Source organism: Dromiciops gliroides, chromosome 1 (genome assembly GCF_019393635.1).
Source record: "Dromiciops gliroides isolate mDroGli1 chromosome 1, mDroGli1.pri, whole genome shotgun sequence".
Classification (NCBI taxonomy): domain Eukaryota; kingdom Metazoa; phylum Chordata; class Mammalia; order Microbiotheria; family Microbiotheriidae; genus Dromiciops; species Dromiciops gliroides.
The window spans coordinates 235,568,655-235,581,159 of NC_057861.1; the positions used below are offsets into that span (position 1 = coordinate 235,568,655).

Below are 12,505 nucleotides of genomic sequence, written 5' to 3' on the forward strand. Positions count from 1 at the left end.
CCAAAAAAAGAATATGTATGCTTTTGCCTTTTTTCTTGTCATCTATAGTACTGATATGGAGACACGTCGCATGACCTAATAGAGTCATGCAGAATCTGAGAGTTGGAAGGTATCTCAGAGTCCAGGAGAATTAAAAAAAAGAATACCATATGCAGCACATGAAATGATGGTTATTCCTCTTTTCACTCTAAGACCTAGAGTGCAGGAAAAACATTGGTTCCCAAGCAGCCTAATCCAGTCTGACACAGCTCTAATTGTTAGGAATTTGTGTTTTCTTACGTCAAGCCCAAATCTTCACCTTTGCTAGGTTCACCCATTGCTCCTAGGCCATCCCTCTGGGCCCAAGCAAAATAAGTCTGATCCAACGTCCACATGACCACATTTCAACATTTGATGATAATTATCATGACACTCTTCACTAGTCTCTTCAGGCTAAACTTCACCAGCTCTTTCAGCCATCCTCTTGGGGCATGATCTCAAGGCCCTTAATCATCCTGGTTGCCCTACTCTGGATTCTACCCAACCTCTCAATGTCCTTCCTAATAAATGGCACTGAGACCTCATGGCAAAGTACAGGGATAGTCACCTCCTTGGCTTGGACACCATGCTTCTCTTCACATACTCTTTTTTTTTGTTTGTTATTTTGTTTGTTTTTTTTTGTTTTTTGCAGGGCAATGAAGGTTAAGTGACTTGCCCAGGGTCACACAGCTAGTAAGTGTCAAGTGTCTGAGGTCGGATTTGAACTCAGGTACTCCTGAATCCAGGGCTGGTGCTTTACCACTGCACCATCTAGCTGCCCCCTTCACATACTCTTAACTTTCTTGACTGCCCTACTTTTGGTTCTTATTAAGTTTGGAGCCAACTAAAACCCCCAGATCTTTTTTTACAAGAATTGCCGTCTAGACACCCCTTCCCCAGTTTGTATCTGTGAAGTTTTTTAAGCCTTGTAAAACTCTGCATTGTCAAATTTCATCTTACAAGATTAGTTCAGTGTTCTAGTCAGCCAGGATCTTTTTGGTCCTGACTCTCCCATTCAGATTGTTAGCAGTTGCTCCAGGCTTTGTGTCCTTTGCACATTTGGTAAGCATCCCAACCATGGCTTCATCCAAATCATGGTTTAAAATGTTAAATGGGGGGCAGCTAGGTGGTGCAGTGGATAGAGCACCGGCCCTGGATTCAGGAGGACCTGAGTTCAAATTTGGCCTCAGACACTTAACACTTACTAGCTGTGTGACCTTGGGCAAGTTACTTAACCCTCATTGCCTCATTTTTTAAAAAATAAATAAATAAAAAATAAAATGTTAAATGGCATAGAACCGAGTAGAGATGTCTGCTGAGCTCTACTGGAAACCTAATTCTAAGTTGACATTGAATCATTAATGACAATTCTGTGTCAGACCTTTCAGATAAACTCTAATTCAGATAATTATATGATCTCATAGTCCATATCTTTCTTTTCCTGAATAACAATATGAATGACTTTGCCAGATATTTTTTTTAAATCCTGATAAGCCATATCCACAACATTCCCTTGATTGATCAGTTTGGTAATCCTGTCAAAAAAGGAAATGAGGTTAGTTTGACATAAGCTACTCTTCAGGGATTTGGTGGTGATAGCCATTACACTTTTTTGGTTAATTGTCTTCATAATAACCATAAATTCGGGGCAGCTAGATGGCGCAGTGGATAGAGCACTGGCCCTGGATTCGGGAGGACCTGAGTTCAAATCTGGCCCCAGACACTTGATACTTACTAGCTGTATGACCCCGGGCAAGTCACTTAATCCTCATTGCTCTGCACCCAACAACAACAACAAAAAATTTTTTTTAAATAACCATAAATTCTAGAATTTGGACAGATACCAAATGCAAAATCCCTGACCTATAGTTTGCCACCTCCATTTTATTGTGTTTTTATTGTATTTTCTATTTATTCATTCATTCATTCATTCATTTATTTTTGTGGGGAAATGAGGGTTAAGTGATTTGCCCAGGGTCATACAGCTAGTAAGTGTCAAGGGTCTGAGTCTGAATTTGAACTCAGGTCCTCCTGAATCCAGGGCCACTGCTTTATCCACTGGGCCACCTAGCTGCTCCCCCACCTCCATTTTAAAAGTTATGGACAAAGTTTGTCCTTTTTCAATTCTGCAGCACATTTTAAAAAATCTTTATCTCCTTTTTATCTTTTTAAAAATAATGGTTGAGTGATCATACCAATTTTTTTTTCAGTACTTTGGTGTGTAACTCATCTGAGTTTAGTGACTTTTGCTCATGAAGAACAGATATCTGCTCTCTTTCTATACTCTTAGTTTTCTTAGGTATCAATAAAATAATCATTGAGCATCACTGCCTTCTTATTGTTAGTTTTCATCATCCCATCCCCCCATACATAATGGCCTTTTTCCCTTCTTGAAGAACAGGAACAAATCTTTTTTGTGGTCCTTAGCTTTCCATGCCAGGCTTAGTTTATTTTGAGGTTTATTGCTCTTGACCCAATTCTTAGGAAATTGTGCTTTTGAAGAGTTGGACATGACTGAAATATTTGAACAACAAAAAAAGTATTTCTGCTCCTCTTTACCTTTTACCTGCCATTTTCTTTTTGAATACAGTATATCTTTCTAGATCCATATTCTAGTCACGAGTCCCATTTGACCAAATCTCAATGATAGCCTTGAGGTCAATTTTGCCTTCTTGTGTTAAGATCTTCTAGTTCACCATATTTTAAAAACTCATACTTTGTGCTTTTGTGTGAAGATGCTTTAAGACATAGATTTTACTGTAGTCTTCCTTTATGCCTTTGGGTCCTGTAGATTTCTGGGTATCTCCACTGTTGTTCTTCCCACTGTATATCTCTTCTCCATGGTACTGAATTTCATTCAATCAACAAGCATTTATATTAGACACATGTTATGTGCCAAAACTCTGCTAAGTGCAGGGGATTGAAAGACAAAAATGAAACATCCTTTGTCCTGGAGGAGCATACAGTTTAAAGAGGGGGGGGGGGCAACATGAACATATACAGGCATATACAAAATTAATAAAAGAAAATCTGAGGAGAACAGCAGTAGTCACTGAAGGGATCAGGAAAGATCATGTAGAAGGAAGTATCCGTGGCAGCTAGGTGGTGCAGTGGATAAAGCACCAGCTCTGGATTCAGGAGGACCTGAATTCAAATCCAGCCTCAGACACTAGACACTTACTAGCTGTATGACTATAGCTTGGCATTCTATCTGCTTCTCTACTTAGCTGCCCTATGTCATAGATAGGGCATAGTGAGAAGGCAGGTTTGGCTAGATTGTGGTATGTGTGAAGGGAAGTAATGTATAATAAGGAAAGAAGGGTCACATAGGGAAGGTCAGTTTGGGAAGTGCTCTGAATATAACAGAGGAAGTTGTACTTGATCTTAGACGCAGTAGGAAGCCACTGGAGCTTGTTGGCTAGGGGATTGTTATCACTCATGGATTCATAGCTGTAACAGATATCAAAGGCCATCTATTCCACTGTTCTCATTTTACACTTGAAGAAATTGAGACCTAGTGAGTTTAAGTGATTCATCCAAGGCAGTGCAATGCCAGAGGTGGGATTCCAGGCCCATTGACTCCAGAGCCAGTGCCCTTTTAACTGTTCCACACTCCAATCCTACAGTCAGATTTGTGCTTTCAGAAACCCATTTGCATGGAAGATGGATCTCAGGGGGATGGATACCTGAGGCAGAGAGAACAATTGGAAGGCTATTTCAATAATCTAGGAAGTGATGAGGGCATGAACTAGGGATGTTGCTATATCCCTGAAGAGAAGGGGACAGATGAGAGGAGGTGTTATGGAGGTAGAAATGATAATATCTGGCACCTACTCGTATGTATGGTCATATGGGGTAAAGAAGAGTGAGAAATCAAGAGTAATAGATACTGAGGTTGCTGACCTGGATGACTAGGAGAACAGTGGTACCTTTGACAGAACTAGGAAAGTTTGAAAGAGGGAGGTTCTGTTTCAGACATCTTGATTTTGAGATGCTTAGAAAATATAGAGTAGCAAATGTATAATAGGAAGTTGTTGATACCTGGAGCACTGAAGAGATACTAGGGCTATATATGTAGATCTAAGAGTCATCAGCATGGAGATTATAATTGAATTCAAGTGAACTGATAAGGTGGGGGGGTATGGGGAGAGGGAGAGAGAGAAAGAGAGAGAGAGAGAGAGAGAGAGAGAGAGAGAGAGAGAGAGAGAGAGAGAGAGAGAGAGAGAGAAGCAAGGCCCAGAAAGAACCCTTGGGGTGGGAGGTTCACCCACAGTTAAGGGGTAGGATATGGATACAAAGAAGATTTAAGAAAGAGAAGGACAATATTAGAAAAACCTAGAGGGGGAAAAGTATCCAAGAAGAGAGTCTCATACACAGTGTCAGATGCTGCAAAAGGCTCGAAAGGATGAGGATTGAGAAAAGGCCATTGGATTAGGTCATGAAAAGATGGCCGGTCACTTTAAAAATAGCACTGCCCAGGGTCACAAAACTAGCAAGTGTATGAATCAGGATTTGAACTCGTCAAGTCCAATACTTTATCCATTACCTGCCCAGAACAGTTTTTTTGTTTGTTTGGGTTTTTTGCCAGAAAGATTTTATTTTATAGCATCCCCAAGGGCTCTGCAACCCCATTCTGATCATCCTCAGAGTTCTTGCTGTCTGGCTTCTCTAACCATGTAGAAGAGAAGAGGACAACTAATGGTACAGTTTTTTAAAAACTTAACTTGCTACACTATGGCAGTTGGTTTAAATTATCTAAGCTAATTATCATGTCATGTCAACCTTCACTCCTTGAATGTGATGTTTGCCACATGATTCCAGTCCCTCTGGATCACTAACTTCTGTGCATATTGTGGTGACCTGCTTCTCTTCTCCTTCCTGGTGTGCCGTAGATGTTGCTAATGGGAACAGTAGTAATGGAGGAAGAACAAATCCATCTAGCTCCACCCCCACTCGCCCAGTGCCTCATTCTGTGTCACCCAGACCTGGCTTTGCTGCAGGAGACCAAGGTATGGAAAACCCAAACTGGAGGCTGGAAATGATAGGCTTCATTCTGGTAGAGTTTCTGGCCATCCTAGTAGGCCAGTAATAACAATACCTCACATCTCTAGCGCTTCTTACCTGTTATAACATTTAAATCAAAGCCACATTCCAAGTTGCAAGTTTATTCACCCTGCCATAACTGCTTAGATTGTTCATCCTTTGACATTTTGTACATTTTTGAATGATGGGTGACCAGTGTTGATTTCTAAAACCATTGACACCTCTGTCTTGGCTTTCTTTTCTTACACCCACAGCATCCATGTCCAGTTCAGGGCCACCAAAGAAACGACACCGGGGATGGTATCCTGGGTCACCTGTCCCTACACCTGCTTTAGTTGTTCCTGTTCCTACAATTCGACCTCTTGCAAGAACTGGTAAGATTATTTAATAGGAAACTGATTTTAAAGATCTTAGTGGTGCTTTTTCTTCTCTATTCTCTGTATCCAAAAATTGAGGGTTTGTTTTCTAATGAGAATCAGAATCCATATAAATGTGATACTATTCATTTTATTATGTTTAGTTATTGAAAATAATGGGTTACAGTTAAGATAATACCCAGTTATGTTTTAGCACCCCCTATTTCATGGGCAAGTCTCACATAATATACATGTTTTACGTTTTCTCTCTCTTTCTCTCTGTCTTTCTCTCTCTCTCTCTCTCTCTCTCTCTGTCTTGGTAGTGTAGAAAATGTTACTGGCTTTAAATTTAAGAATTTTTTTTAGATTCTTAAAAATATTTTATTTCTGGGGCAGCTAGGTGGTACAGTGGATAGAGTACCAGCCCTGGATTCAGGAGGACCTGAGTTCAAATCCGGCCTCAGACCCTTGACACTTATTAGCTGAGTGACCCTGGGCAAGTCACTTAACCCCAATTGCCTCACTAAAAAAAAACAAAAACAAAAACAAAATTTATTTCATTAAATGTTTTCCAATTACATGTAAAAATATTTAACATTAATTTTTTAAATTTTGAGTTCCAAATTCTTTCCCTCTCTCCTGTCCCCTAACCCTTGAGAAGGCAACCAATGTGATATCAGTTATACATGTGAAGTCATGCAAAACATATCACCAGTTGTTTTTTTAAATGCTACAGAAAATATGATGCTTTCAGTTTATTATTTTTGGTCTTTGGGAAAAATGGATTCATTTGTGTTCATTTCTCTTAGTCTAACAAACAGATTTTCTTTTTTTCCCCCAGAACCCCTTTTATCTGTCCCAGTTCCTCAGTCCATGTTAACTGGAATTTTACAACCTCGGCCCATTCCTGCAGGGGAAACTGTAATTGTTCCTGAAAACTTGCTGAGTAACTCAGGAGTCAGACCAGTGATTCTGATAGGTAAGACCAAAGAATTCTAGACTGTTAAAATTTCCTTAATTGATCAGTTTTCCTGAAAGGCAGTGTGGCATGGTGGGATGGTGAACCTACTTTGAGGCAAAGAAAACCTGGGTTCAGGTCCTACCTCTGATACTTACTGTCTTTGTGACCCTGGACAAGTCATGTCTAAGATGCTCTAAGTAGCTGTATTAGTTGTAGAGAAGGTGTCACCCTTCATTGGTGGAGGGAATTGCCTCATCAGGGAATTCCCTGTATCAGTGAAAGCAGAGGTCTGTTCCCTATCTTTGGAGTTAGAAAGCACTTAAATCACTCTTTGTAGAGTAAGTGCTTCTTGAGTAGAGATGAAAGAACAGTGGTATCCAGTTATTACAGAGGATGTTACTTATGGTTCCTAAGGCAGGTAGCCTGAGATGACCATGTTAGCTATCTAAGTGTTCACTCCCTTAAGAAAGCCCAGTTTAGGGGCAGCTAGGTGGCGCAGTGGATAGAGCACCGGCCCTGGAGTCAGGAGTACCTGAGTTCAAATCCGGCCTCAGACACTTAACACTTACTAGCTGTGTGACCCTGGGCAAGTCACTTAACCCCAATTGCCTCACTTAAAAAAAAAATTTTAAAAAAAAAAGCCCAGTTTAGAATCACTATCATCATCTGAAGAACTTGATAGAAGAACCTAAGAGTCATTCTGGAATGTATGCATCCTGAATACAATTCAGCAATGCCCTCCCCAAATAATGAAGACACAAGCTAATCTAGCCAACTAGTCCCACTGAGGAAACTCTTCAGTCAAGACTACATTTTTTATAGTGCTTTAAGGTTTGCAAAGCTCTACACATAGGTTATCTCGGATGATCCCAACAATAACCCCATATGGTAGATGCTGCCATTATTTCCATCTTACAAATGAGAAAACTAGAGAATGAGAAAAGTTAAGTGATTTGCATGTGGTCACACAGATAGGTAATGTCTCAGGGCTTCCTGACTCCAAACTCAAACACTTTAGCCACCTATGCACATGCCATACAGCTTAATAAAGATCTTAGATTGAATGAAATAGAACTTTAATGTTTAGAACAAGGGAGGTAATAGTCCCAGTTGTACTCTCTGCCTATCAGAATGCATCTAAAACATTATTCAGTTTGGGGCTTCACATTTTAAGAGCTATATTGACAAACTGGAGTTCATCAAGAAGAGGGCAGGGGCAGCTAGGTGGCTCAGTGGATAGAGCACTGGCCCTGCATTCAGGAGGACCTGAGTTCAAATCCGGCCTCAGACACTTGACACTTACTAGCTGTGTGACTCTGGGCAAGTCACTTAACCCCCATTGCCCCGCCAAAAAAAAAAAAAGAAGAAGAAGAGGGAAACCAATCTGGCCAAGAGATTCAGAACCATGTTATATGAGGGTCATTTAAATGACCTAGAGATGTTTACCCTGGAAAAAGAAGAGCCTTAGTGAAATGGTGATTGCTATCTTCAGATATTTAAAGGGTTATCATGTAGAAGAAAGATTATATCTACAACAGGTGGTCCCAGAGGGCAGGACTAGGATACGTGAGTTACAGAAAGATTACAGCTCAGTGTATTGGTGAAGGTCCCAGGAATTAGAGTTGTCCTAGAATGAAAGTGACTGTTCTGTGAGGTAGTAAGAGGTAGTATTTTCCAGTAAATACTCCTTTATTTAAAGTTTTGAGTTCCAAATTGTATTCCCCCTCCCCTCCCCTCCCTGAAGTGGTAAGCAATCAGATATAGGTTATATATGGGCAATTATGTAAAACATGACCATATTAGTCATTTTGCACAAGAAAACTTGAATAAAAGAAAAAAATGAAAGAAAGTGAAAACTAGCATGCTTCGGTCTGTGTTCAATCAATATCATTTCTTTCTTTGGAAGTAGATAATATGCTTCATCATTAGTCCTTTGGGATTGTCTTGGGATCCATGCTTATTGAGTAAGAATAGGACTAAATCACTTCTGGGTTCTCTTTCAACTCTAGAATTCCATAGCTGTTTCCCAGGACTAAAGATCTGAACCCTTGGAGAATTGTGGACCCTTTTCAGGGAGAACCTTTTAGGAATGTTTTAGGAATCTCTTTCCTTTGTGGTCCAAGGGATTCAGTTCAAGAGTCCTCCAGAGAATTCTGATCCAGGAGAGCCTAATTTTATCTAGATCCCTACGAACCCTGCTAAAGCTAACTTATTGCTTCCCTTTCCCATCACATTTAACCCCGATCTCTGAGACTGCCTAGAGCAGAAATTGATCCTCCTTTGGTCCAGAGCAAGAATTCTAACCTTGCCCTAGTCCTAGAACATCTCAAATTGTTTGGGAAATATCTAGAGTAATGTGGAGTGGAGTTGGTGCTTTACCTGACCTCTGCTAGTTGACACGAATGCTTTAACTTGGGCCCATGTGTGCAAAGTTACTCTTTTTTTTTTTTTTTGGTGGGGCACTGAGGGTTAAGTGACTTGCCCAGGGTCACACAGCTAATAAGTGTCAAGGGTCTGAGGCCGAATTTGAACTCAGGTCCTCCTGAATACAGGGCTGTTGCTTTATCCACTGTACCACCTAGCTGCCCTAAAGTTACTCTTAAACAGAGGTATGCATTGTATAGTACCCCCATTAAAAGTGTTAGATTAAAAAAACAACCTACTAAACTCTAGAGTTAAAGTATTGCAAAAATACCATCGAGTTGTCTGGACTATTGCCTACGTTTTTGCCTTTTGAAGAGGCTTAGAATCGAAAGGGAGAGATAGGGCTTCTGTTGTTATTCAGTTGTGTTCTACTCTTTTGCAATATTCTTGGCAAAAATACTGGAGTGGGGTTTGCCATTTCCTTCTCCAGGAAACTGAGGCAGATAGAATTAAGTGACTTGCCCAGGGTCACACAATCAGTAAGTGTCTGAGGCCAGATTTGAACTCAGAGAAATGTTAGTTTTCCTGGCTCCTTGAGGTAGGAGAGAGTGTATTCCAGGACACCTCACTGTCTTGTTCATTCATTAAATAAGACTCATCTCCCATGTGGGTAAGGCCATCATGTAAGTCATCTAGCCTCCATGAAGACCGAGAGTATGAAAACCAATTGTAACTTAGTGTAAATATTTCTGAGTCTTTTTCTCCCTGCTGGGATCTCACAGGACAGTGAAAGATAGAACCTGGGCAATCCTTTATGTTATGAACCCTTTAATAATGTACTCTGGGGGGGGCAGTTAGGTGGCGCAGTGGATGGAGCACCGGCCCTGGAGTCAGGAGTACCTGAGTTCAAATCCGGCCTCAGACACTTAACACTTACTAGCTGCGTGACCCTGAGCAAGTCACTTAACCCCAATTGCCTCACTAAAAAAAAAAAAAATGTACTCTGGGAATTTCCTTGTTATTACAGGTTATGGCACTTTACCCTATTTCTATGGAAACGTCGGTGACATTGTAGTCAGTCCCTTGCTTGTGAATTGCTACAAGATTCCGCATCTGGAAAATAGAGATTTGGACCAGTTGGGATTGAATGGAAGCCAGTTATTGAGCGTGGAAAACATGATTCTTTTAACTATACAGTATCTTGTGCGGCTGGGTAAGTTACTTCACTGCTTTTATTCGTTCTCTCTTCCTCTACTTCTTCTCCCTCTCAGTCTCTCTTTCCTTCTCTGTCTCTGTCTCTCTGTCTCTCTCTGTCTCTCTCTCATTCTGTGTGTCTCTGTCTCTCATTCTGTGTCTCTTTCTCCCCTTCCTCTCCCTTTTACTACCTCCTCTCTTGATACCTTTTCTCTCCTTTTCTGTCACTGTCTCATTTCCTTCTCTTTCCTCCTCCTGCTCACTCCTTTCTCTCTCCCTTTTCTTCTCCTCTCCCTTTTTTCCCCTTTTTCTTCTCCCTCTTCCTCCAGTTTTCCTTTCATTCTCCCTCTCCACCTCCTCACCCATATCTTCTCCTCCACCAGTGTTTTTTTCCTACATTGTTCCCCTTTTCTGGTCCCCTTTAGTTTTTTCCCCCACTTCTGTCCATTGTTTCCCCTTCCTCTGCTTTTTTTTCTTCTTAGGCCCTTCCCCTACCTCTTTCCCCCCACCCTCTCCAGCCTTCTGCTTTTTAGGGGTCTGGCTAGTGCTGGTCCAGCTGAAATCAGGGATGGGGCACCAGCTTCCCAGGCTTTCCGTGGGAAGACTAACCTTGCCACTTCCCTGAGAATGCAGTCATTCTGAAATGCAAATGGGCCTCCTTGCATGGTATGCCTTGTTTGATGAACGCTAGCTGCCCTCACACCCAGGTCCTGCTTCTTTCATCTCCTTAGCTACACCCTTACCCCCAACCCCTTCCGGAATAATGGCCAGTTTTAGCATAGTTGGTACTTCAGACCACTACGAAGGTCTTTGGGGACCTTTGGGGTGGTGTAAAAAGAACGAGAATCCTCATTCCCCATATTTACTGTTACCTCCCCTCTAGCTATAGTCCCAGGCCACACACCATGGATAATCCGGGGGTTCCACAGCAGGTGTTTGCAGGTGTGCACTTACCACCAGCCAGGCTATGCAACATTTACATGGAAATGAACCTTATTGTGCAAACTGAAAGTGACTCATCCCAAATGCAAGCTAATTATAGGCTCCCCTGGGACTTCAAACCTTCGAGGCACTGGGCAGTTTAGAGAGATTTGTAAAAATACTGTATAATTGAGTGCTCTCAGGGAGAGTATAGAAGCATTAGATTAAGGATATTTTAGGTAGGTCTCCTCCTATTCTCTCCTCAGCCTTTCATTGTAAGCCTAGGAATTGCAATTATTCTCATTTACATAATAAGAAAGAAGGTATGCTGGAGGAATAGGAGATTTTAATGCTGGACCAAAGAGTTAGGGAAATGAGAGTTAGAATCCCACTATCAGCACACAGTCAGACAATAAACGTTAATTAAGGGCCTACTGTGTGCCAAGCACCGTGATAAGTGTTAAGGCTACAAGGAAAGGAAAAGACATTCCCTGCTCTCAAGGTGCTCACAGTCTAATGGGAGGGGCAACTTGGAAAAACTGTGTACAAACAAGATATGTACAAGGGTAAATTGGAGCTAATCAACAGAGCCCAGGCACCGGAATTAAAGGGAGATTAGGAAAGGGTTTGTGGAAAGGGGGTGGTGTTTGTTTTTTGTTTTGTTTTGTTAAAAGTGGGATTTTCCCTGGGACTTGAAGGAAGGCAAGAGGCAGAGATGAAGAGGGAGAGGATTCCTGGCATGGGGGAGCACCTGAGAAAATCCCCATGGTGTGATGCTGGCAATGTCATTAACCTCTCTTAGCGTCAGTTTCCTAATCTGTAAATTAGGCATAATAATAGCGTATACCGTGCACAATTTGTTGTGAGGGCCAAATTAGTTAATACTGGTAAAGCTCTTTACAAAAACCTTAAGTGCTATATAAACATTCCCAATTGCTATTGTTTTAAAAACAATCACTATGAAACCACTGGAAACTTCAAGTTGATACCATTAATTTGACTGTCATTTATTCAAGACCAAACAATTTAGGTTCAGAAATCAAAGGGACAAAACCATATATTCTAGATATGTGGAAAAAACCAAGCTTAGCTTTTTTGCCAAATTGATGGAAATTTTGAACATTAGTTTTAGTGAATGAAATGGAACATACAGTCAGAATGACTGCTGGTTTATTTTAATGACAAATCAAGCTATGCTTAAAATCACTTCGCTTTCATGTTGAGATACTTGATTCTTTAAAAACAAAAAGGCAGGAAAGCTGGATTCTATGATGCATATTCTTTTAGGACACCATTCTTAGCCTTTTTGCTCCCGAATTTTATCTTCTATTGATTAGGTTTCCACATGTGCAGTGTGAAATAATTATTTTAAAATCTTAACCACCTTCACTGTTTGCTGCTCTCCTGCTCACCCCCAGAGACATAATGTTCAGCCAACTCTTTTGAAGGTGATCTTATTCTAGATCAATTTTTCAGTCTTGAACAAGGCATTGAGAGAGTGTTTACAGAGATACTGCTTCCACATTATGGGTTTTTTAAAATAGTAAATCCAAACCTAGATGGTTAGCCATTTTAAATAACCAGCATTGATAGTTGGTCATCAGGTAGTTGCATCACTGCTGGGTAATTTTAAAACAGACTAGGGTAG

General features: G+C 40.9%; 1 protein-coding gene across 1 annotated transcript in view; it reads left to right on the plus strand.

Annotated features, from left to right (window-relative positions):
- GREB1L (GREB1 like retinoic acid receptor coactivator) overlaps positions 1 to 12,505 on the plus strand; it is a 165,362-nt gene that overhangs the window by 70,361 nt on the left and 82,496 nt on the right. The window contains exons 8-11 of the mRNA XM_043979628.1: positions 4,911 to 5,027; positions 5,316 to 5,435; positions 6,259 to 6,396; positions 9,770 to 9,955. Coding sequence (XP_043835563.1) covers positions 4,911 to 5,027; positions 5,316 to 5,435; positions 6,259 to 6,396; positions 9,770 to 9,955 — 561 coding nt within the window. The remainder of the gene's footprint in view (positions 1 to 4,910; positions 5,028 to 5,315; positions 5,436 to 6,258; positions 6,397 to 9,769; positions 9,956 to 12,505) is intronic.